The sequence below is a fragment of the Nannobrachium achirus genome (assembly GCF_963921795.1).
Source record: "Nannobrachium achirus genome assembly, chromosome: 12".
Classification (NCBI taxonomy): domain Eukaryota; kingdom Metazoa; phylum Chordata; class Actinopteri; order Myctophiformes; family Myctophidae; genus Nannobrachium; species Nannobrachium achirus.
In genome coordinates this window covers 35,376,342-35,394,218 of record NC_137832.1, presented here as the reverse complement: position 1 = coordinate 35,394,218, position 17,877 = coordinate 35,376,342, and the positions used below count along the sequence as shown (strand labels likewise).

The 17,877-nt window shown below is 43.3% G+C and overlaps 1 protein-coding gene across 1 annotated transcript; it reads left to right on the top strand.

Moving 5' to 3' along the window:
* Positions 1 to 2,558: 2,558 nt before the first annotated feature.
* Positions 2,559 to 16,006, top strand: LOC308295907 (T-box transcription factor TBX5-like; the record flags this gene model as incomplete). The annotated part of the gene is made up of 8 exons (XM_080738978.1): positions 2,559 to 2,699; positions 3,217 to 3,308; positions 3,519 to 3,638; positions 4,769 to 4,916; positions 6,465 to 6,617; positions 8,998 to 9,089; positions 14,154 to 14,416; positions 15,432 to 16,006. 8 exons carry the CDS (start codon positions 2,559 to 2,561, stop codon positions 16,004 to 16,006), a joined length of 1,584 nt encoding a protein of 527 aa, XP_080595104.1.
* Positions 16,007 to 17,877: the final 1,871 nt, after the last annotated feature.

Sequence of the window (17,877 nt, the reverse complement as noted above, 5' to 3'; positions counted from 1 at the left end):
TCCGCCACCGGTGTATGAATGTGTGTGTGAATGGGTGAATGTAATGCACAAGTAAAGCGCTTTGGATTAAAAGCACTATATAAATGCACCATTTACCATTTAGGCCTTACAGTGAATGATCAGCTGGCATCAATATTATATCCATATCATATTAGACTGGATATTGTCTGTGATTTTGGATATTGTACTTTTGTGATTGATTTGGCATTAGTGTTCTTCTAGCTTATTGGTACTCAAATTGAAGTATGTCTTGTAGGCCTACTTGGCCTGAAAAAAGGGTATTGGAGCAACCCTATTTTCTAGTTCATAGCTAAAGAAATCGGTATCGGAAAATCAGTTTTGGCAGGTCAGACCTTCATAAAACCGGTGGATCGGTACCGGCCAAGAATTTTGCAATCAGTCCATCTCTACTAGAATATATAGAGACAGAGAGAGATAGGTGTAAGACCTGTTGTTTGTAATGCGTGTTATAGGTATAAGTGTGCCAAAATGCTTTGTTTTTTATGCATTTCGGGTGTTTTAGGGGGTTTCATCCCCCCATTTTTTTCCGCCCACGCCTAACGGCGTGGGCTGGAGGTGCCCCCCTATCATTTCTTGCTGCCCCACCTACTACTAAAGGCTAGATCCGGCCCTGGGTGGGGGGCAAGTCAACCGTACGGCGGGGCCGTTAGTAGGCCTACTAATGACCCTTTCAACTTTAAACTCCAGTTGACTGAATAATCCCGTCAAAGCGATGCGCGCTCACATCAACACAGGGCTGATGCCCCAACATAACCTAGGGCTGGTGTGTGTGTGTGTGTGTGTGTGTGTGTGTGTGTGTGTGTGTGTGTGTGTGCGTGCGTGCGCGTGTGCGCGTGCGCGTGCGTGTGCGTGTGTGTGTGTGTGTGTGTGTGTGTGTGTGTGTGTGTGTGTGTGTGTGTGTGTGTGTGTGTGTGTGGCGCTCACATATGAGATTATAACGGTGCATCTGTATTCTGTGTTATGTGTAAATATAGGTGGAATTGAGATCCGCGCGACTCAACTTGCTTCTATTGTGTGCGCGCGCGCATGTGTTTGCGCGTGACGTGAATGCGAGCATCCGCTTCTGTGTGATTGGCCAATATGCTAGTTATCATTTGGTTCCAGATATGAATGTCCTGTGTAGACCTATAAGGAGAGAGATAGGGGAGACAGAGGGAGGGGTGTATTTCACAGGGGAAGTGGGAATTGACTTCCATTCTTAATAAAGAATTTGACGAGCGGAGTTCAGATTAGGACCGGCGCTGACTGAGTCCGCGAAGATACAGAATGGGCTGAAAATAAATGACCAAAAAAACACAGCTGATTTGATGTAGGCCTACAATAATCTACTATTAGCCTGCAGCTTTCCACTTCCAAGGGCACCGGGAGGGAGGGGTGCTGGGCGGGAGCACACGATCAGCGAAACAAACCGATGACATTCACCAGCGGAGAGAGCGCGTTGCACGTTCTGACTGAGAGAAACCCGTGGACGTGGATATTTTTCAAAAGCACCCTGAGCCCATTCGCCCCACTGAGCGCACACACGCACCAGAGGATGACCGTGGCCGTGCCTTCTCCAGTGGGAACAGAACAGCGTGTTTGAGGTAAAGGCCTGTGTAGTGACGAGTGACGAACCCGAACAAATATGCAGTACCAGGAGAACAGCAGTGAACGAGGAATCGGATGTTTCCAATTTAAAAACAAATACAAATGATCAGGATGCCGTGGACACACAAACTGTGAAATAAGTTAACCTTTCTGAAATAAGAAACATCATGTGTAGTGTAGTAGCCTAGTAGGCCTATATCAATATAGCCTAAAAAATATGCAGAATATAACACTGATCACAGCGCATTGAATGGTTATTTCCTATTTATATTACCCTATTTGAATGATAAAATAATGTTATTGTTCAGCCTGTTTAAGTTGGATTTGTTTATGACAGATTATAAAATGTAGACCGACACATTGTAGGATAATAGCTATAAACAACTTAGTTGTGCAGCTATAACAGGCTAATAACAAAGCATCGATAAATCTCAAAAAATCATTTAGACTAGACATGCCTCAAACGATTCAGCACTACAAGTCCTACTGCAAATATCAAATAGCTTATATTAACAGTTTAAAGTTTACAGCTCTTGTTTCTGTTTAAATTAAATCATAACAAAGTTACAGCCTTTGGCTATAATATATAACTTAGGCCTATGTTTTTTGTTTTTTTTACCCGGTATGGCGGGTCACCAAAGTTGAACCTCGGGCCTCAAAATGGATGTCCTGACCTATATATATCCTACATATAGGCTACGATTAATGTTCCAACGAACGTGGGAAAATACAGATCTTTGACATTACAACCAGGCTATATATTAAATTCCAACGTTCTATATTGCCCTATAAACTAGCTTATTTAGCTTATTTTGTACCGTGTGTGTGTGTGTGTGTGTGTGTGTGTGTGTGTGTGTGTGTGTGTGTGTGTGTGTGTGTGTGTGTGTGTGTGTGTGTGTGTGTGTGTGTGTGTGCGTGCGTGCGTGTGCGTGTGCGTGTGTCAGTGCGACATGGCTAACGGAGGGGACCCATTCGGCCTTCCAGAGCGCCCGGACACTGACAGCATGGACTCACCGAAAGAGAAGAAAGCAGAGAACCACAGCAAGGCCCTGAGCTCACCAGCATCCCCACAGACCACCTGCAACCAGCAGGTATAGGAATATGTAGGCTAGTGTTTCTCTACATTTCAAGGTCTCCCCTTGACTCTGACAGTGTACAAATGGAACCAAATGGACCCAAATGGACAGAGGCGCGCGCGCGCACGCACACACACACACACACACACACACACACACACACACACACACACACACACACACACACACACACACACACACACACACACACACACACACACACACGCTCCATACACACACACACACACACACACACACACACACACACACACACACACACACACACACACACACACACACACACACACACACACAGGTAAGTATATGTGCATGCACTGTATTTTGTCTACACATTATTAAAAATACAAATCGTGTGAAGAGATTTTTAATAATTCGACTTTCCTTATTTTTCCTTTTTAAAATGCATATTTCAATTTAATTTAATTTATAGCTTCACCCATGTGTTAACAACCACGACTGATAAGCATTCAGGTCCCCAAATGCTTATTCAAATGTTGGTGCCTTTTTACAGATGGAAGGAATCAAAGTTTTCCTTCATGAAAGGGAACTTTGGACGAAGTTTGACGAAGTTGGAACTGAAATGATCATCACCAAGGCTGGAAGGTATAATTTATAATAAACGAGACAAATACCGGTAGATATACTTTAATTTTATTATTATTCGGGTTGATTTCGGCCCGATAAACTCATTTTGCATAGGTCTTTGAATATAGTAGGCCTAGTCTATATATCCTATTTCTTACAGGGTGCGTCCTCCTATTCATGGATAATTAATTAACATTCGCATTTTACAATGATCCTATCCTCATATAGGCGGATGTTCCCAGGCTACAAGGTGAAGGTCACGGGTCTCAACGCAAAAACCAAGTACATTCTTCTCATGGACGTTGTACCTAGCGACGACCACCGCTACAAATTCGCCGACAGTAAATGGTTAGTATATGGTTGCAGCTATTACAGAGGCCTCCCTGTGTCAAAAAGCCAAAATAGCTGCTCTTTAGAGCCAAAATGTGAAATGGCACTGCGCGGCTGCAGAAAACCATCCAAGGGTCAACAGGTTATAGGAACTTAGGCCTGTCCTACATTTAAACAAGCTACAAATATCTCTCTGTTTTCTGCTATCTCTCTGTTTATTATTATTATTTAATCGGATTTGCTCTCTAGACTATTACATTGCACTGCAGTAGGCTAGCGATGGCCTGTTTCCCTTCTGCCCGCGAGTTCAATCTCAGCGTAAAAGCCAAGGTTCACGAGGCGGACAGATGAAACCATTCAAGTGTGCGTTGAATCTGAGAAAGGAATCCTCACACCAGCAGCAGCAGGACCGAGATTATAATCAAAGACCGATTTTCCGCTATGGGATCGGTTGACAGATATAGTCAAAATTGTTGACAGATATAGCCTAGTCTCATGCATGTTAAAGCGTAATTTAAGTGCTCAAAACGTTTTGACAGAAACCCAAGTCGGTGCGTAATTTTAAAGGGCTATCATTTCTATTTCTGATGGAGCTCTGACATTAATAGGCAGTTACTTGGTAGCAAGTGTGGACTATGCGCAGAGTCGCAGACGATTAAATAAGACCCATAAAGGCTATATATTTGACAGTAGCTAATGATTTTGGTTATGCTTTGTTTGATTACCAGTTAAAGTCATTTGGGATCCACTCCTTCCAAATACGACATGCAGCAGCTAGGTCAAATAGACAGTTTGTAGGCCTAACACTCCTCTGAGTTGTGCCCACTTAATTAGCTATAAAATATAGTCTATAGTGCGTTTATTATGCCACTGTTACAACGTGGCCCTGCATCATTCTTCGTGACTGGCTGTTTGAACAATTTAGAGAGTTATTTTGTTCAGATACAGACCGCTACAGTCTCACGCCAGATGTAATTCTCTGCCAAACTACAGTGAAGCATGCATTATGAAGCTGTCTAAAATATATTCTGCCGCCGGCGGCCTTCTGCTTGAGCACCGCTGGAGTTTTAGTGCACTATATTCTGGGTCAGTCTCATGGGGACGACTGAGACACAGTTTCCGTTGTGCTGCATTTTGTGGCCATATAGGTCGATGTCGGGAAAGGCAGAGCCTGCGATGCCCGGGAGGCTCTACGTCCATCCAGACTCCCCCGCTACGGGCGCGCACTGGAGCCGCCAGCTCGTCTCTTTCCAGAAGCTCAAGCTCACCAACAACCACTTGGACCCATTCGGACATGTGAGCTTTCTTCCTATTAACTGACTACTAGGCTACAGATGAATTGTGAATCAAACACATTCACTACTTGTAGCTCGTTTTTATAGGCCGCTAAATGCAGGCGTGGACCTTTGGAAACGCACAAAATTACGCATGGCTTTTTTATATATATATATATTTGGCACACCCGTAGCCTGTATAGTAAATCATCGTGTTTATGAAAGCCATAGTAAATAGCCAAATCGTGGATTTCCAAGAAACAATCTTGCATGTTTGTACATAATTCCAGAGAAATGATTACACTACTACTGACCAGTTTTCATTAAGTCGAGCATTTTCTTTCACTTTTGCATTCGGCTGGCAGCGCACGTACACACTCTCATCTCATGAACACATCACTGATCACCAGGGGCGTCACACCAAATTCTGGGCCCTGGGTACAAGGATTCACTGCGGGCCCCCCATGAATGTTAACTTTTCAAAAATAGCAGATCTACAACGGCACTCGGTGCCGCGCTGTGAGCTTGTATATCTGCTATTTTTCAATAGATAAAGTTATTAGGGCCCCTCCTCCACCTTGGGCCCCAGTAACTCAGTCCCACTTTCCTACCCCTTGTGACGCCCCTGCTGATCACTGCAACGAACATAAGTCACTAAACATCACAACACAGCGCAAATCAACAGAGCAGCGTTGTCACAGCTGATAACACTATAACAATCTATATGCATGCATGGTACGAGTGGAGAAGGACCATAGGGCTGTCAGTGTCTTTATTCATCATTATTCCTTAATTATTTACAGCAGTGGTTCTTTAAAGTGGTGTCCAGGGACCCCCATGGTATCAACATTTGATATCAAAATCAGTTTAACCTATAAATTACACAACACATATTTTAACAACACAGATGAGGTCCGTGGCCAATAGCAAATTAGTGGGTCCTTGACATGGAACAGTTTGAGAACCATTGATTTACAGAATTAGTGCCATATATATATGATATCAATCATGATGCAAGAAATGTGAACTTGATGCAAAGAAAACCACACAAGAAAGACAGCGTCTAAGACTAATAAAGCGCCATTTAGTGACTCGCAACTCAAGTCAAGACTACAGCCTAATGTATAACAGACGTTTGGAAACGTCACTGATGATGACGTATCATGTCTCAGCACATTCAGTGATTTAGTGATTAGCCTAAACCCTAAACCATGTATAGGCTAATGTGATCAGCTGATTACCTGACCTACAGGTAATCAGCTGATCACATTAGCCTATAAATCAATTAGCCTATACATCAATTGGCAGTGGCACACACACACACACACACACACACACACGCACACGACACGCACACACACACGCACACACACACACACACACACACACACACACACACACACACACACACACACACACACACACACACACACACACACACACACAAATTAAAGCCACGTTTGACAGGTAATTATTGTGCATGTAGTCCTACTGTATATTGTCGGCAACTAGACTATAGGCTATGTTATTTTTAGCCTACTTATTTTAAATGAATAATTTTCCTCGACAGATTATACTCAGCTCCATGCATAAGTACCAGCCACGGCTGCACATTGTCAAAGCGGACGAGAACAACGGGTTTGGATCAAAAAACACTGCTTTCTGTACGCACACGTTTCCAGAGACTGCATTCATCGCAGTTACTTCTTATCAGAACCACAAGGTAAGGCCTGTTGATATGCGTTGTGTTCAGCTAGCTACAATTCATTGTGTGTTTAAACTTTAAAGGCAATCGCATAATTGGTGTATGGAAATTTGCAAAGGCCATTGAGTGGAAAATAAAGTGCGCGGGTCTTGCCCTCTCTCTCTCTCTCTCTCTCTCTCTCTCTGCCTCTCTCACTAGCAGTGTTGCAGTGGTCTTGGGTCGCGCGCCCCCGACGACCCATATCTTTTTTGAGCCGGGGTCTCGCACCCACCGAAGTTCACACCTCGACAACCGTTTAACAAAGAAACTAGCCTATTTGCATATCAATAGACCTGTATAGTAGGTGTTGAGCGACGTTCGCGACCCCCCAAACATTGAATCACCACTGCACCACTGCTCACTAGCTCTCTCGCTCACTCTCTCTTTCACATACACGCGCACGCACGCACGCTCTCCTTTTGTTTGTATTATGTATCCAGAAAGTCAATTTGCATCTTCATAGTTTATCTTCTTGCTCTGTATTTGTAAACACGGGCAAAAATAAAGCAGTGGAGAAGTGTGTGCGTGTGTGTGTGTGTGTGTGTGTGTGTGTGTGTGTGTGTGTGACTGTGAGTCAACCATACGTAACTATAAATGGCCCTTTACTGTGTGTTTGTGCGCGCACGATGTGTTTCCCCGCTTTATCGTTAAGTTCGGACCTTTCAGAGGCCTGTATCAAAGTTTCTTGCTATAAAAGAATTTAAAAATGAACATAATTTCTGCAAAGTTCTTACAGTTTTTATTTTATTTTATTAATCTTAGCCTTATAAACGAAAATGCTCCAGAAAACTGTAATAGTAAAATTTAGCATCACTTAATTTGTAGACCCATATTCACCCAAAAATTCAGAATAAGAGTTATCTTATTATTTATTTATTTATTTAATATTTTTTTCCATTAACTATTATAAATGAATATTAACAGGCTTATACTGTTTTGTGATGTAGCCTAAGGTAGGTTTCTGAGCATAATAATTATAATTATGTGTTGTATTAATATGAATAAGAATAAGATTCACAATATAAAGATAATAATAGGCCTATATACATTTTTGTGAACACTGACATTTTGGGTTATTACAAAATATTTAGTGATTTCTTTGATTTTAAATGCAATTTGGTTATTTTATGATTCAGTGATCAATGATAATAATAAGTTAATAACATATATAGCATATATAGTACTCATTCAAATATTCTTGGACAGAATGCCGAGCTGGTAGTTCAGAGCTTATCAGCATCATCATCGCTATACGAGGTGTGTTTAGACCAAAGCCTGATAGATTGTCGTGCCACATCTCAGATGTACCCACATGCTACATGCGATGATGGACGTGGTCAGGGGCGTCACAAGGGGGGGAAGTGGGACTGGCTAGGGCCCAAGGTGGAGGGTTCTTAATTATTTTATATTTTACTGTTGAAAGATAGCAGATATACAAGCTCACAGCGCGGCACTCGGTGCCGAGCTTGTAGATCTGCTATTTTTGAAAAGTCGTGAAAATGTGTGCAAATCTTTGAATATATGTATTTGTAACTCAAATTTTGCTTCTGGGGGTCCCTGGAACTAAATATTTTGAGATGGGGTTCTGTGATCAAATACATATAATTTTGGAGGTCCTTCACATGAAAAAGTTTGAGCACTACTGACATAGAATTAGAAACATAGAGTATAAGGATTTGAAATATTCAAAGAATTGCGCAAAGTTTCACGATTTTTCAAAAATAGCAGATCCCGCCCTGTGAGCTTGTATATTTGCTATTTTTCAATAGTTAAAGCACAAGCACAATAGTTCATGGGGGGCCCGCAGTGAATCCTTGTACCCAGGGCCCAGAATTTGGTGCGACACCCCTGGACGTGGTCCTGCACCAAACAGGATCCATCACAACACCAGAGTTTCCCTCTGTGACATCACTGAGAATATAGGCTTCGGAGACTTCAAAGCCTCCAACTTGGGATCACTAAAAGCTTTGGCCCGAAATCCTTAAACCTGGCGACTGTTTGGGTAAACAGTTTATTCTGTGTCAGCTGGTGAGAACATTGTCCGCTCCGTTACAACGTCAGGGGCTGAAGAATGTTCATGGAGGAGCAGAACTACTGTAGGGCTGCCTTCAACGCCTCATCTCGCAGTGCCTCTTACTGTGTAGTAAACCACAGACTTAAAAGTAAAAGTCCATGCAGATAACAAACGAGTGAAAGTGCGTGCGTGTGTGTGTGTGTGCTTGCATGTGCGTCTTTTATGTTCAGTATATATGGGTGTTTGCTATAGTGTGGGTTTGTTTAGTTTCAGGGTTTTTCTGTGGCTGAGTGTGCAGCCATCTGTGTGTCTGTTCTGATGTCTTCTGTCTTTTGTCCTTTTCAGATTACGCAGCTGAAGATAGAAAATAATCCTTTCGCCAAGGGCTTCCGTGGCAGTGATGATATAGAACTGCATCGCATGGCCAAGATACAAGGGTGAGCATGTGTGTCGTCTTATTAAGAAGGATTATGGTCCTGAACCATATGTCATGCAGAATGTATCTAAGAGTCAAAGGTAATGTTGTGCCCAATTACATTCAGGGACCTTACCATTGGCTTTGGAGACAGGTAGATTCATTGGGACTCCTGAGGAGGACAGAGTTTGTTTGTTGTGTGATTTGGAGGAAATTGACAATGAGGTTCATTTCTTGTTTTATTGTCCATTATATGATGAATTAAGACATAGATTATTTGATAAAATGTCATCTATTTGTGTTAACATTTTTTGGTTGGACGATTATGAAAGACTTGAATTATGTTTTAGTAAAGGTATTTTCTTTTTGGCAGATTATGTGTGTTCTTTTTGTCTGTCTGTTTGTTTTTATTTTATTTTTAAATGTATACGATGAAATGATAATGATGTGTCCTGTAAGTCCATGTGGGCTGGGCACCTTTTTGGTGCACGACACAATGTGTGTGTGTGTGTGTGTGTGTGTGTGTGTGTGTGTGTGTGTGTGTGTGTGTGTGTGTGTGTGTGTGTGTGTGTGTGTGTGTGTGTGTGTGTGTCTGTGTGTGCGTGTGTGCGTGCGTGCGTGCGTGCGTGTGCACGCGTACATGCACACATACCATATATACTGTAGTGTAGGTACATAATTATGTTTGGAAAATGTACAAAGATTTTACATTTATTTCTCTTTTCTTTTCTCTTTTTCTCTTTTTCTCTCTTTCCTACTCTCCGACCTTTTTCTTTTTGCCTGTCTTTCTCATTCCATCGCCCTCTCGCTGGGGGGAGGATTGTTATGATAGAATACATATGGTGCCCCCCTCCCTCTTTGTCGCCATAAGACATGAGTGTGTGTGAACTGAGCCGAGAAGTATACAGAGACTTCAGTTGTTGTCACCTGAAGGCTGATGTTTTGCATGGATACAATACCTGTTTTGCAACTGTGAACAACGCCTTAAATCTGTACAACACCCAACAAAGTGGCCATACAGCAACATTCTGAGTGTTCTTTTATCTCTGAGAAGGGAAAAACTCTCAGTTACATTAATACTTAGGATTTTACTGTGTAATTCCATGGTGCCTTTGCCAGTTCTGCAAAATACACGTCATCCTTTCATCATTCACTTCCTATTTAAGTGAATTATCTTAATGAATGTTCCAGTCGGTTAATAATTGTGATTGCTTGAGAATTACTTTCTAAGAAGTTACTTTGGACCAACCTTAACCAACTGGGCAAGAGTCGAGCTATAATCTAATTTAGCTCTAAACCTCAGAAAACCCAACTAATCCTATAAGACAAACCAGGGTTGCACCTGTGGATTGTTATACCAGTAATTCACTCCTAACAGGCAACTGGCATATGCGGCCCTCACCTTCACTTAATGCGGCTGGCAAGTTAATATCTGAATACTGAGATATTGTTGTTCAGCAGATACAATTCCAAACACGCAAACATGTCTGTATTCTATGGTCTTTTTTATGTCCAATGTGTTTGTATTTAAGTTCATAAATTAACTTAAGAACATATAAATGCATTTGAAATTGAATACAATCTTTTCTTTTCAGAATTCCAATTCAAAAATAGCAAAAATAGCCGATCTAGCGTGCCATGTTTTGAGCTTGTAGATCAGCTATTTTTGCTATGTTTGACTGTATATGGGGCGGCATAGCTCAGGGGTAGAGAAACCGTTATTAGAGCATGAAGGGTTCCCGAAGGGTTCCCAGTTGGAATCCAGGCTCCCCTTGAGTTAATGTCGAAGAGTCCTTGAGCAAGACTCTGAACCCCTAATTGCTCCCGGTGAGTAGGTTGGTACCTTGCATGGTTTCCTCCGCCACCGGTGTATGAATGTGTGCGTGAATGGGTGAATGTAATGCACAATCTATGTAAAGCGCCTTGGATAAAAGCGGTATATAAATGCACCATTTACCATTTATATGCATTGTGGCCCTTTGGAGTGAGTGTGAAGATACTAATAAGGGAAACATAACTAAATCGTTACTAAGAAATTTCTTCACCAATGTTTTTCTAAAGGTGTGTAAATACTATAAGGTTGAAATTCAGCTCCCGGGGGAAACTTCATAAAAAACTGATAAAAGTGTGTGCCACATTAACCTTACTATACAGGAAAAAAATACAAAAAATAAATCTGCTTTAAGTAGCATGTGAGGGGTCAAACTAGGGGTTTTTCATGATGCTGAATCCATTGCAAGCATTTGTTTTGCACGAAAAACATTTCTTGGGCTAAAACGCCCCCACAAAATGATGGTTTAGTGATGAGTCATCACTTTTCCAGTTTTGTGGGGGCCATTTGTAGCCCACAGAATGTTTTTCGTGCAAAACAAATGCTTGCAATGGATTCAGCATCAAAAATCCCTAGTTTGACCCCACATGCTACTTAAAGCAGATTCATTTTTGGAGCTGTGTGAAGCACAGGCTCCCTATACGTGGCTGTGTGGGTCTGTCTGTCTGTCTGTCTGTCTGTGTGTGTGTCTGTGTGTATGTAGCCTGAACTTCCTAAACTTCGGCACGCTACTAGTCCCACAGTTTTGCCACCACACACTCGCGCCATATGTCAAATCGACCGGCTTACTCGGGAATCGTGGGCTAGTAACTTGCTAAGAGAAAGGTTCAATAGTTTAATTGATATTAATTTATTAGTGAATTAATTTTCCCCATTGACTTATAATGGGAATCGCAAAAACTCACATTCAATTATTTGTCTCTCGCAAACCATAGGGGCTAGAGTTTCAAGACTTGGAGAGGAGGTTCATAATGATTTCAAGGATTAAATAAAAAATAATTGTGTCATTTGGCCGCATGGTGGCGCCATAACACCCCACTTTACGTTTTGGCCTGTAACTCTTGAACCGTAGGTCGGAAAATTAAAAATATTTTTTCCCTGGATTCCTTGGGTCATGACGCATCTCCCCATATAGGCCGCGCCCATTTGCGCCATGATAGATTTTCCGCCATCTTGAATTTTCTCCAAAACACCCTTTTTCCTCCTTTTCCTACATATTTTCTTCAAATGTCACAAAAATCGGTACACATGATCCACACACACACACACACACACACACACACACACACACACACACACACACACACACACACACACACACACACACACAGCTCCACTTCACACGGGTGTGATTTTTTGTATTATTTTCCTGTATAGTAAGGTAATGCATGGGACACACACTTTCATCAGTTTTTTATGAAGTTTCCCCCGGGAGCTGAATTTCAACCTTTTCGTACATATTATTACACACCTTTAGAAACACATTGGTGAAGACATTTCTTGGTAACGATTTAGTTCGCAGATTTGTCAAATATCTGATAAAATCCCCTTATATACGGTATAGTGGCCCTCTCCATCATCAAAGTTGCCCACCCCTGGCCTGGTTTACACCATGGTATCACACACTTGTGCCTGATCAGCTGATGGCTCCACGTACTGTATAGCTTCTGTTTCTCATGTATAGGCCTATATCTCCGTCGATGTACATGTTGTCTCAGGCAGTTTAGAGATTTCAGCAAGCCGATGGCAGAGAGTGTTACTTGGGGAGGTAAAAACAAGGGCAAGGAAAAGGTTAGTGGGGAGGGGCGGGGGGTTTGTGTCCAGGGGTGTCACAAGGGGAGGAAAAGTGGGACTGAGTTACTAGGGCCCAAGGTGGAGGGGCCTTAATTATTTTATGCTTCAGCTATTGAAAAGTCGTGAAAATGTGTGCAAATCTTTGAATATATGTTATTTTTTAAGCGAACGTTTGTTACTCAAATTTTGCTTCTGGGGGGTCCCTGGAACTAAATATTTTGAGATGGGGGTCCCTGGCCAAATACATATAATTTGGGGGGTCCTTCACATGAAAAGGGTTGACATAGAAGCATACAGTAGGTTTTTCAAAAAAAAAACAGAAGGTTTTGAAATATTCAAAGATTTGCACAAATGTTCACAGAGTGGCACTCGGTGCCGCGCTTGTATATCTGCTATTTTTCAAAGTTAAAGCACAAAATAATGTGTTCCCAGTCTAATTGGGGTTAAACCCCCTCCCCCTATGAAGAACGTTCATGGGGGGCACCCAGGGCCCAGAATTTGGTGTGACACCCCTGGCTCCTGTGTTATCCATGGTGTTATCGTTCTGCCGTGCCTGTTGAAGGGGGAGCGAGAGGAGGAGAGGAGAGGAGCAGAGCAGAGTGGAGTGTAGTCTATCTGAAGTGACATACGGCTGGATGCTTATTTTTAGCGTGCCGCATTATCTCACAACATCGCTGCGAGTGTTCATGAGTGTGTGTGTGCGCGTGTCACGTGTGTGTCACTGGCAGAAGCGAGCGACAGAACGATGTGGCCCACTGTCCCTACATACCACAGAGTTCACCAAGAGGGCAGTATGCACAGAGAGAGGGAGGGAGAGAGTGTAAAAGAGAGATAGGGAAAATAAATATATATAGAGAGAGAGATTAGCATAGATAGGATGGAGGGGGAAAAATCAACCTTTTCAAGGATTTGTCTGAATGGAAAATATATTGTCCAATCGGAAAAGGGACAGAAAAAGTCTATTGAACTCAATAGACTTTTGGTGTTGTGGGGTTACAGAAAACGTCCACTGAACTCAAAGGACTTTTGGGGTTTACAGAAAAGATTACGGAAAAAATGCGCCACCGTTGCCCCGATCCATGCCAAACTTTGCACACACACTCCTTGGCTGCCAAACCACAACCTCTACCCCTCATATCTCACATGGCCCTCTTCTAGCGCCACCATGAGGCTGATTCTTACAAAACACATTTTTGGACACCGCTCCTACAGATTTTGCCCTAAAATCACACAAAGCGGTACACAGTATGTCTAGAGTCATGTCATCAACATGGATGTGTCCCATTTAGCACTACCATCAGGCCAATTTTTTCAAACACATTTCTGGACACTGCTCCTACAGTCAATCATTGTTTAAGAGGTTAATATACTTGAGGTCATTACAGTGTCAGTAAACCCCAACTCAAAACATGCTATTGCTGTCAATTTACATCTCTCTTTCTCTCATCTTGCATTTTTCAGTAAAGACTATCCGGTGGTCCCTCGCAGCACAGCCCGGCAGAGAGTGTGTTCTAGTGGTAGTCCCTTCACTGGTGAAGGTGGGGTCCTGGGAGGATCCCCCGAGGCCGTCCGCTCCCCCTACCCCTGTGAGAACGGCCTGAGCAGCGGCAGCAGTCCCCAGCACCTCCGCAGTGCTCCACCAGCCTCCTATGGCCTTCCCCATCCCCCACTGCAGCACCACCCGCACCCGCAGCCGCAGATGTACCACTACACCAAGAGGAAAGGTAGAGTCACTGCTTCATGTGCATTGAGCATATCGCCACTGTCGGGCAGAAACCTTGTATCTCCAAGTTTCAAATGTGTATGTTTTTTTCCCCGCAAAGTAACGCCCTGCTTCATCAGACAAGGCCGTCGCACAAAAGTAGTGAAAACAGCAGATCTATAAGCACACTACGCGTTGTGTGCTTGTAGATCGGCTGTTAGGAGTGGATTACTGGTATAACAATCCATAGGTGCCACCCTGGTTTGTTTTATAGGATTAGATGGGTTTTCTGAGGTTTAGAGCTAAATTAGATTATAGCTCGACTCTTGCCCAGTTGGTTAAGGTTGGTCCAAAGTAACTTCTTAGAAAGTAATTCTCAAGCAATCACAATTATTAATCGACTGGAACATTCATTAAGATAATTCACTTAAATAGGAAGTGAATGATGAAAGGATGACGTGGGCAAGTCGTCACTCCTGACATCGTCTGTTTTCACTAGTTTAAATGATAAATACAAAACGAACGGTTTTGGACATACAAGGTTTCCACCCGACAACAACGATATTCACATTATGGCCAATATAAAGGCTTTCTTTTTACAGTATTAAAAAAAAACTTGGTTCGAAGTGAAGCCGTGAATTCTTATTCTATGTGTTCTAGAGCTATGAAATCTGTGTTCTAGATCTATACATTCTGTGTTCTAGATCTATACTTTCTATGTGCTTTAGTTCTATATTTTTATGAATTCTGAATGAATTAATGATTTTATCTGGAGGGCCAAATTGTCATGTGAGGCTTGACCAATCCTCAATCCTGGACGCACGGGACACACAAAGCCACTCCTTGGAAGCGGCTTTCACCGCTTCAAAAAGCATGATTTCCATATTAGGCAAAAAGTCCAATTTGTAACATCCCCAGTCATGTTGTGATGACCAATTATTTTTTTTGTCTTAAGTTGTCCCAGCCCCTCCAATTGTGGATAAAAGTATTTCTCTGTCTCTCTCTGTTTCTCTGTCTCTCTGTCTCTCTCTCTCTAGTGGAAGAGAGCTGCCCCTCAGCAGATCACCCGCATCAGTACAAGAAGCCGTTCACCGACGGCTCACCAAACGAGGGAGAGTCTTACTACCACCCCTCGTCCTACCCTCCTCCCCCTCCGCCTGGCCTGCCCAATAATCCTCCACTGGGGGGTCTCACTGACTCCCCCTACAGCTCAGACATGGGACAGCGTCAGGCGTGTATGTTTGCGGGCTCCGAGCCAAGACTGGAGGATCTCAGCTGCACTTCATGGTCCTACACCTGCCCCTTGCCCCCTGCCATGACTCCTATGGAACCCTACCCGCCTTACGCCCCTCACCCCCCCTACAGCTCCAGCCCGCAGGGCTCCAGGCTCAGCGGCATGGCCCACCAAGGTTCTCCTCCACTTGGGGACCCCTACCAGACGCAAAGCTCCGGACCTCCATCTCACCAGAACATCCACAGTAGACAGCAGCTCAGCCCTCCGCTCCGAGAGTATCCCCGCTACACCCCCAACCTGTCCCCTCCTCTCTACCACACATTAGACACACACACTACCATCAGGGGAGGCGTCCCAGAGTGGAGCTCAGCATCCTAATCGGACCGTGTATACAGAAACACCTGAATTTCCAGAATCCTTGCTGCTTTTATGACAGAAGTTGCTGCACCACGCTGGGATTAAATATTATATTCATTTTGTAACATAATTGTGAAAAATGTGGTCTATGTGAAGAGAGTTTTTTTTTTTTTTTTTTGCCAGTTGTGTTGCGTTTCCATTCGTACTGGATGGACCCATGGAATGCTACAGTTAATTGGTTCCTTTTTTGACTCGGATATTCAAACTGATTGACAGTAAGTCTCAATAAACAACACACACAGAGCAGAGGTGTGTGGTCCATAGGGGTGTTAACTATTTGCACTGTGAGCCCTGTCAGGATTTAACATCAAAGGTGCTGTTTTCCTGTCTCAATCACTCACAGGTCTCAGCATTGTGAAGGACATATATTGTGACCCGCCTTCTGACAAGCAGTAACCTTTGCTGACTGAAAATAATAATGTTGGCTTTTTAACGGTAGAGCCTGAGGCAGACTTTTTTCTTTTCTTTTTTTTGTAGAGGTGCAAAACACAGCTCCTTGCGTCTCTTTGAAGGACAAAGCCACAAGTGTGTGTGTGTGTGTGTGTGTGTGTGTGTGTGTGTGTGTGTGTGTGTGTGTGTGTGTGTGTGTGTGAGAGAGAGAGAGAGAGAGAGAGTAGCGCATGTCAACTTAGCTCAATACCGCTATGAGCTAATTGACCGGTCGCTGACGCTATGCCCCTCCTAAAGCCGTCCTTGTCCAATGCCAAGTTGGCAACAGGTTACTAACGCAGCTGATGGCAGCTTGCCAAGCCTTAGTAACCTGTCGCTAACGTGGCATTGGGCAAGCACGGGTTTAGGAGGGGCATAGCGACCGGTCAATTCCCTATGATACAAACAGTAGTGGCAGCAGGCATTGCAACACAGAGATAAACCGATTGTTTAGATAACACTACAGGCTGTACACAACCTGTACACAGTTATGCATTCTGGAAAGGTCAGCTCAGCATCATAAAGCTGTCGCTGTCCTCTCTGTCACCCCCAATCTGACCAATCAGGACTCTCCTTTTCCTGTGAGCCACCCGGTGGGTGCACATCAGTCCAACGCCTCATTACTCTGACTACGTGGCTATGCATGCGGTTATGGTTAGGGTTATGGTTAGGGCAGGGGCGTGCTGGGCCCCTGATTCAGCCCGGGAAAAAGAGTTGGAGGCCCTCATTGCGCGCTATAGAGAGAGAGAGATCTCTCTATAGCGCTGCTGCTACTCAAAGATTTGCCATTTCAGATCATGACAAGTGACAAGCCAGTGGGCCAATTACATAAGTTATATTTTGTCTTGTCGGCTGGAAACTTTGTATGTACAAAACCGTTTTTTGTATTTATCATTTAAAAAATGATTTAAACTAGTGAAAACAGCCGATCTACAAGCACACAACGCTTCGCTTGTAGATCTGCTGTTTTCACTACTTTTGTGCAACAGCCTTGTATGATGAAGCAGGGCTTTGCTTTGCGAAAAAAAATGTACACATTTGAAACTTGGAGATACAAGGTTTCTGCCCGACAGTGACGATTTACTTTGTAGCCTACAGCCCCCAAAATGGAATGAAGGCCGACATTTTATTTTTATTTTTTTCCTAATGGCCCGCTTTTCCCAATGGCCAGCACGTCCCTGGGTAAGGGATAGGGATAGGCTTAGTAATGGGGAAAGTCGGACAAACGCAATGTCGCGGAGTAATGCGTGTCAGAACAATGACACGCACCGGAGCCAACCAATCAGTTGGCACCACACTTTCATCCCTGGTTGACGGGTCAGCTTTATAGGTTAGCCCTTTCTGACGAGTTGGTGAATGATGTGAGAGTATTGCCCAGAAAACATGCCAAACAGGGTAGTCAC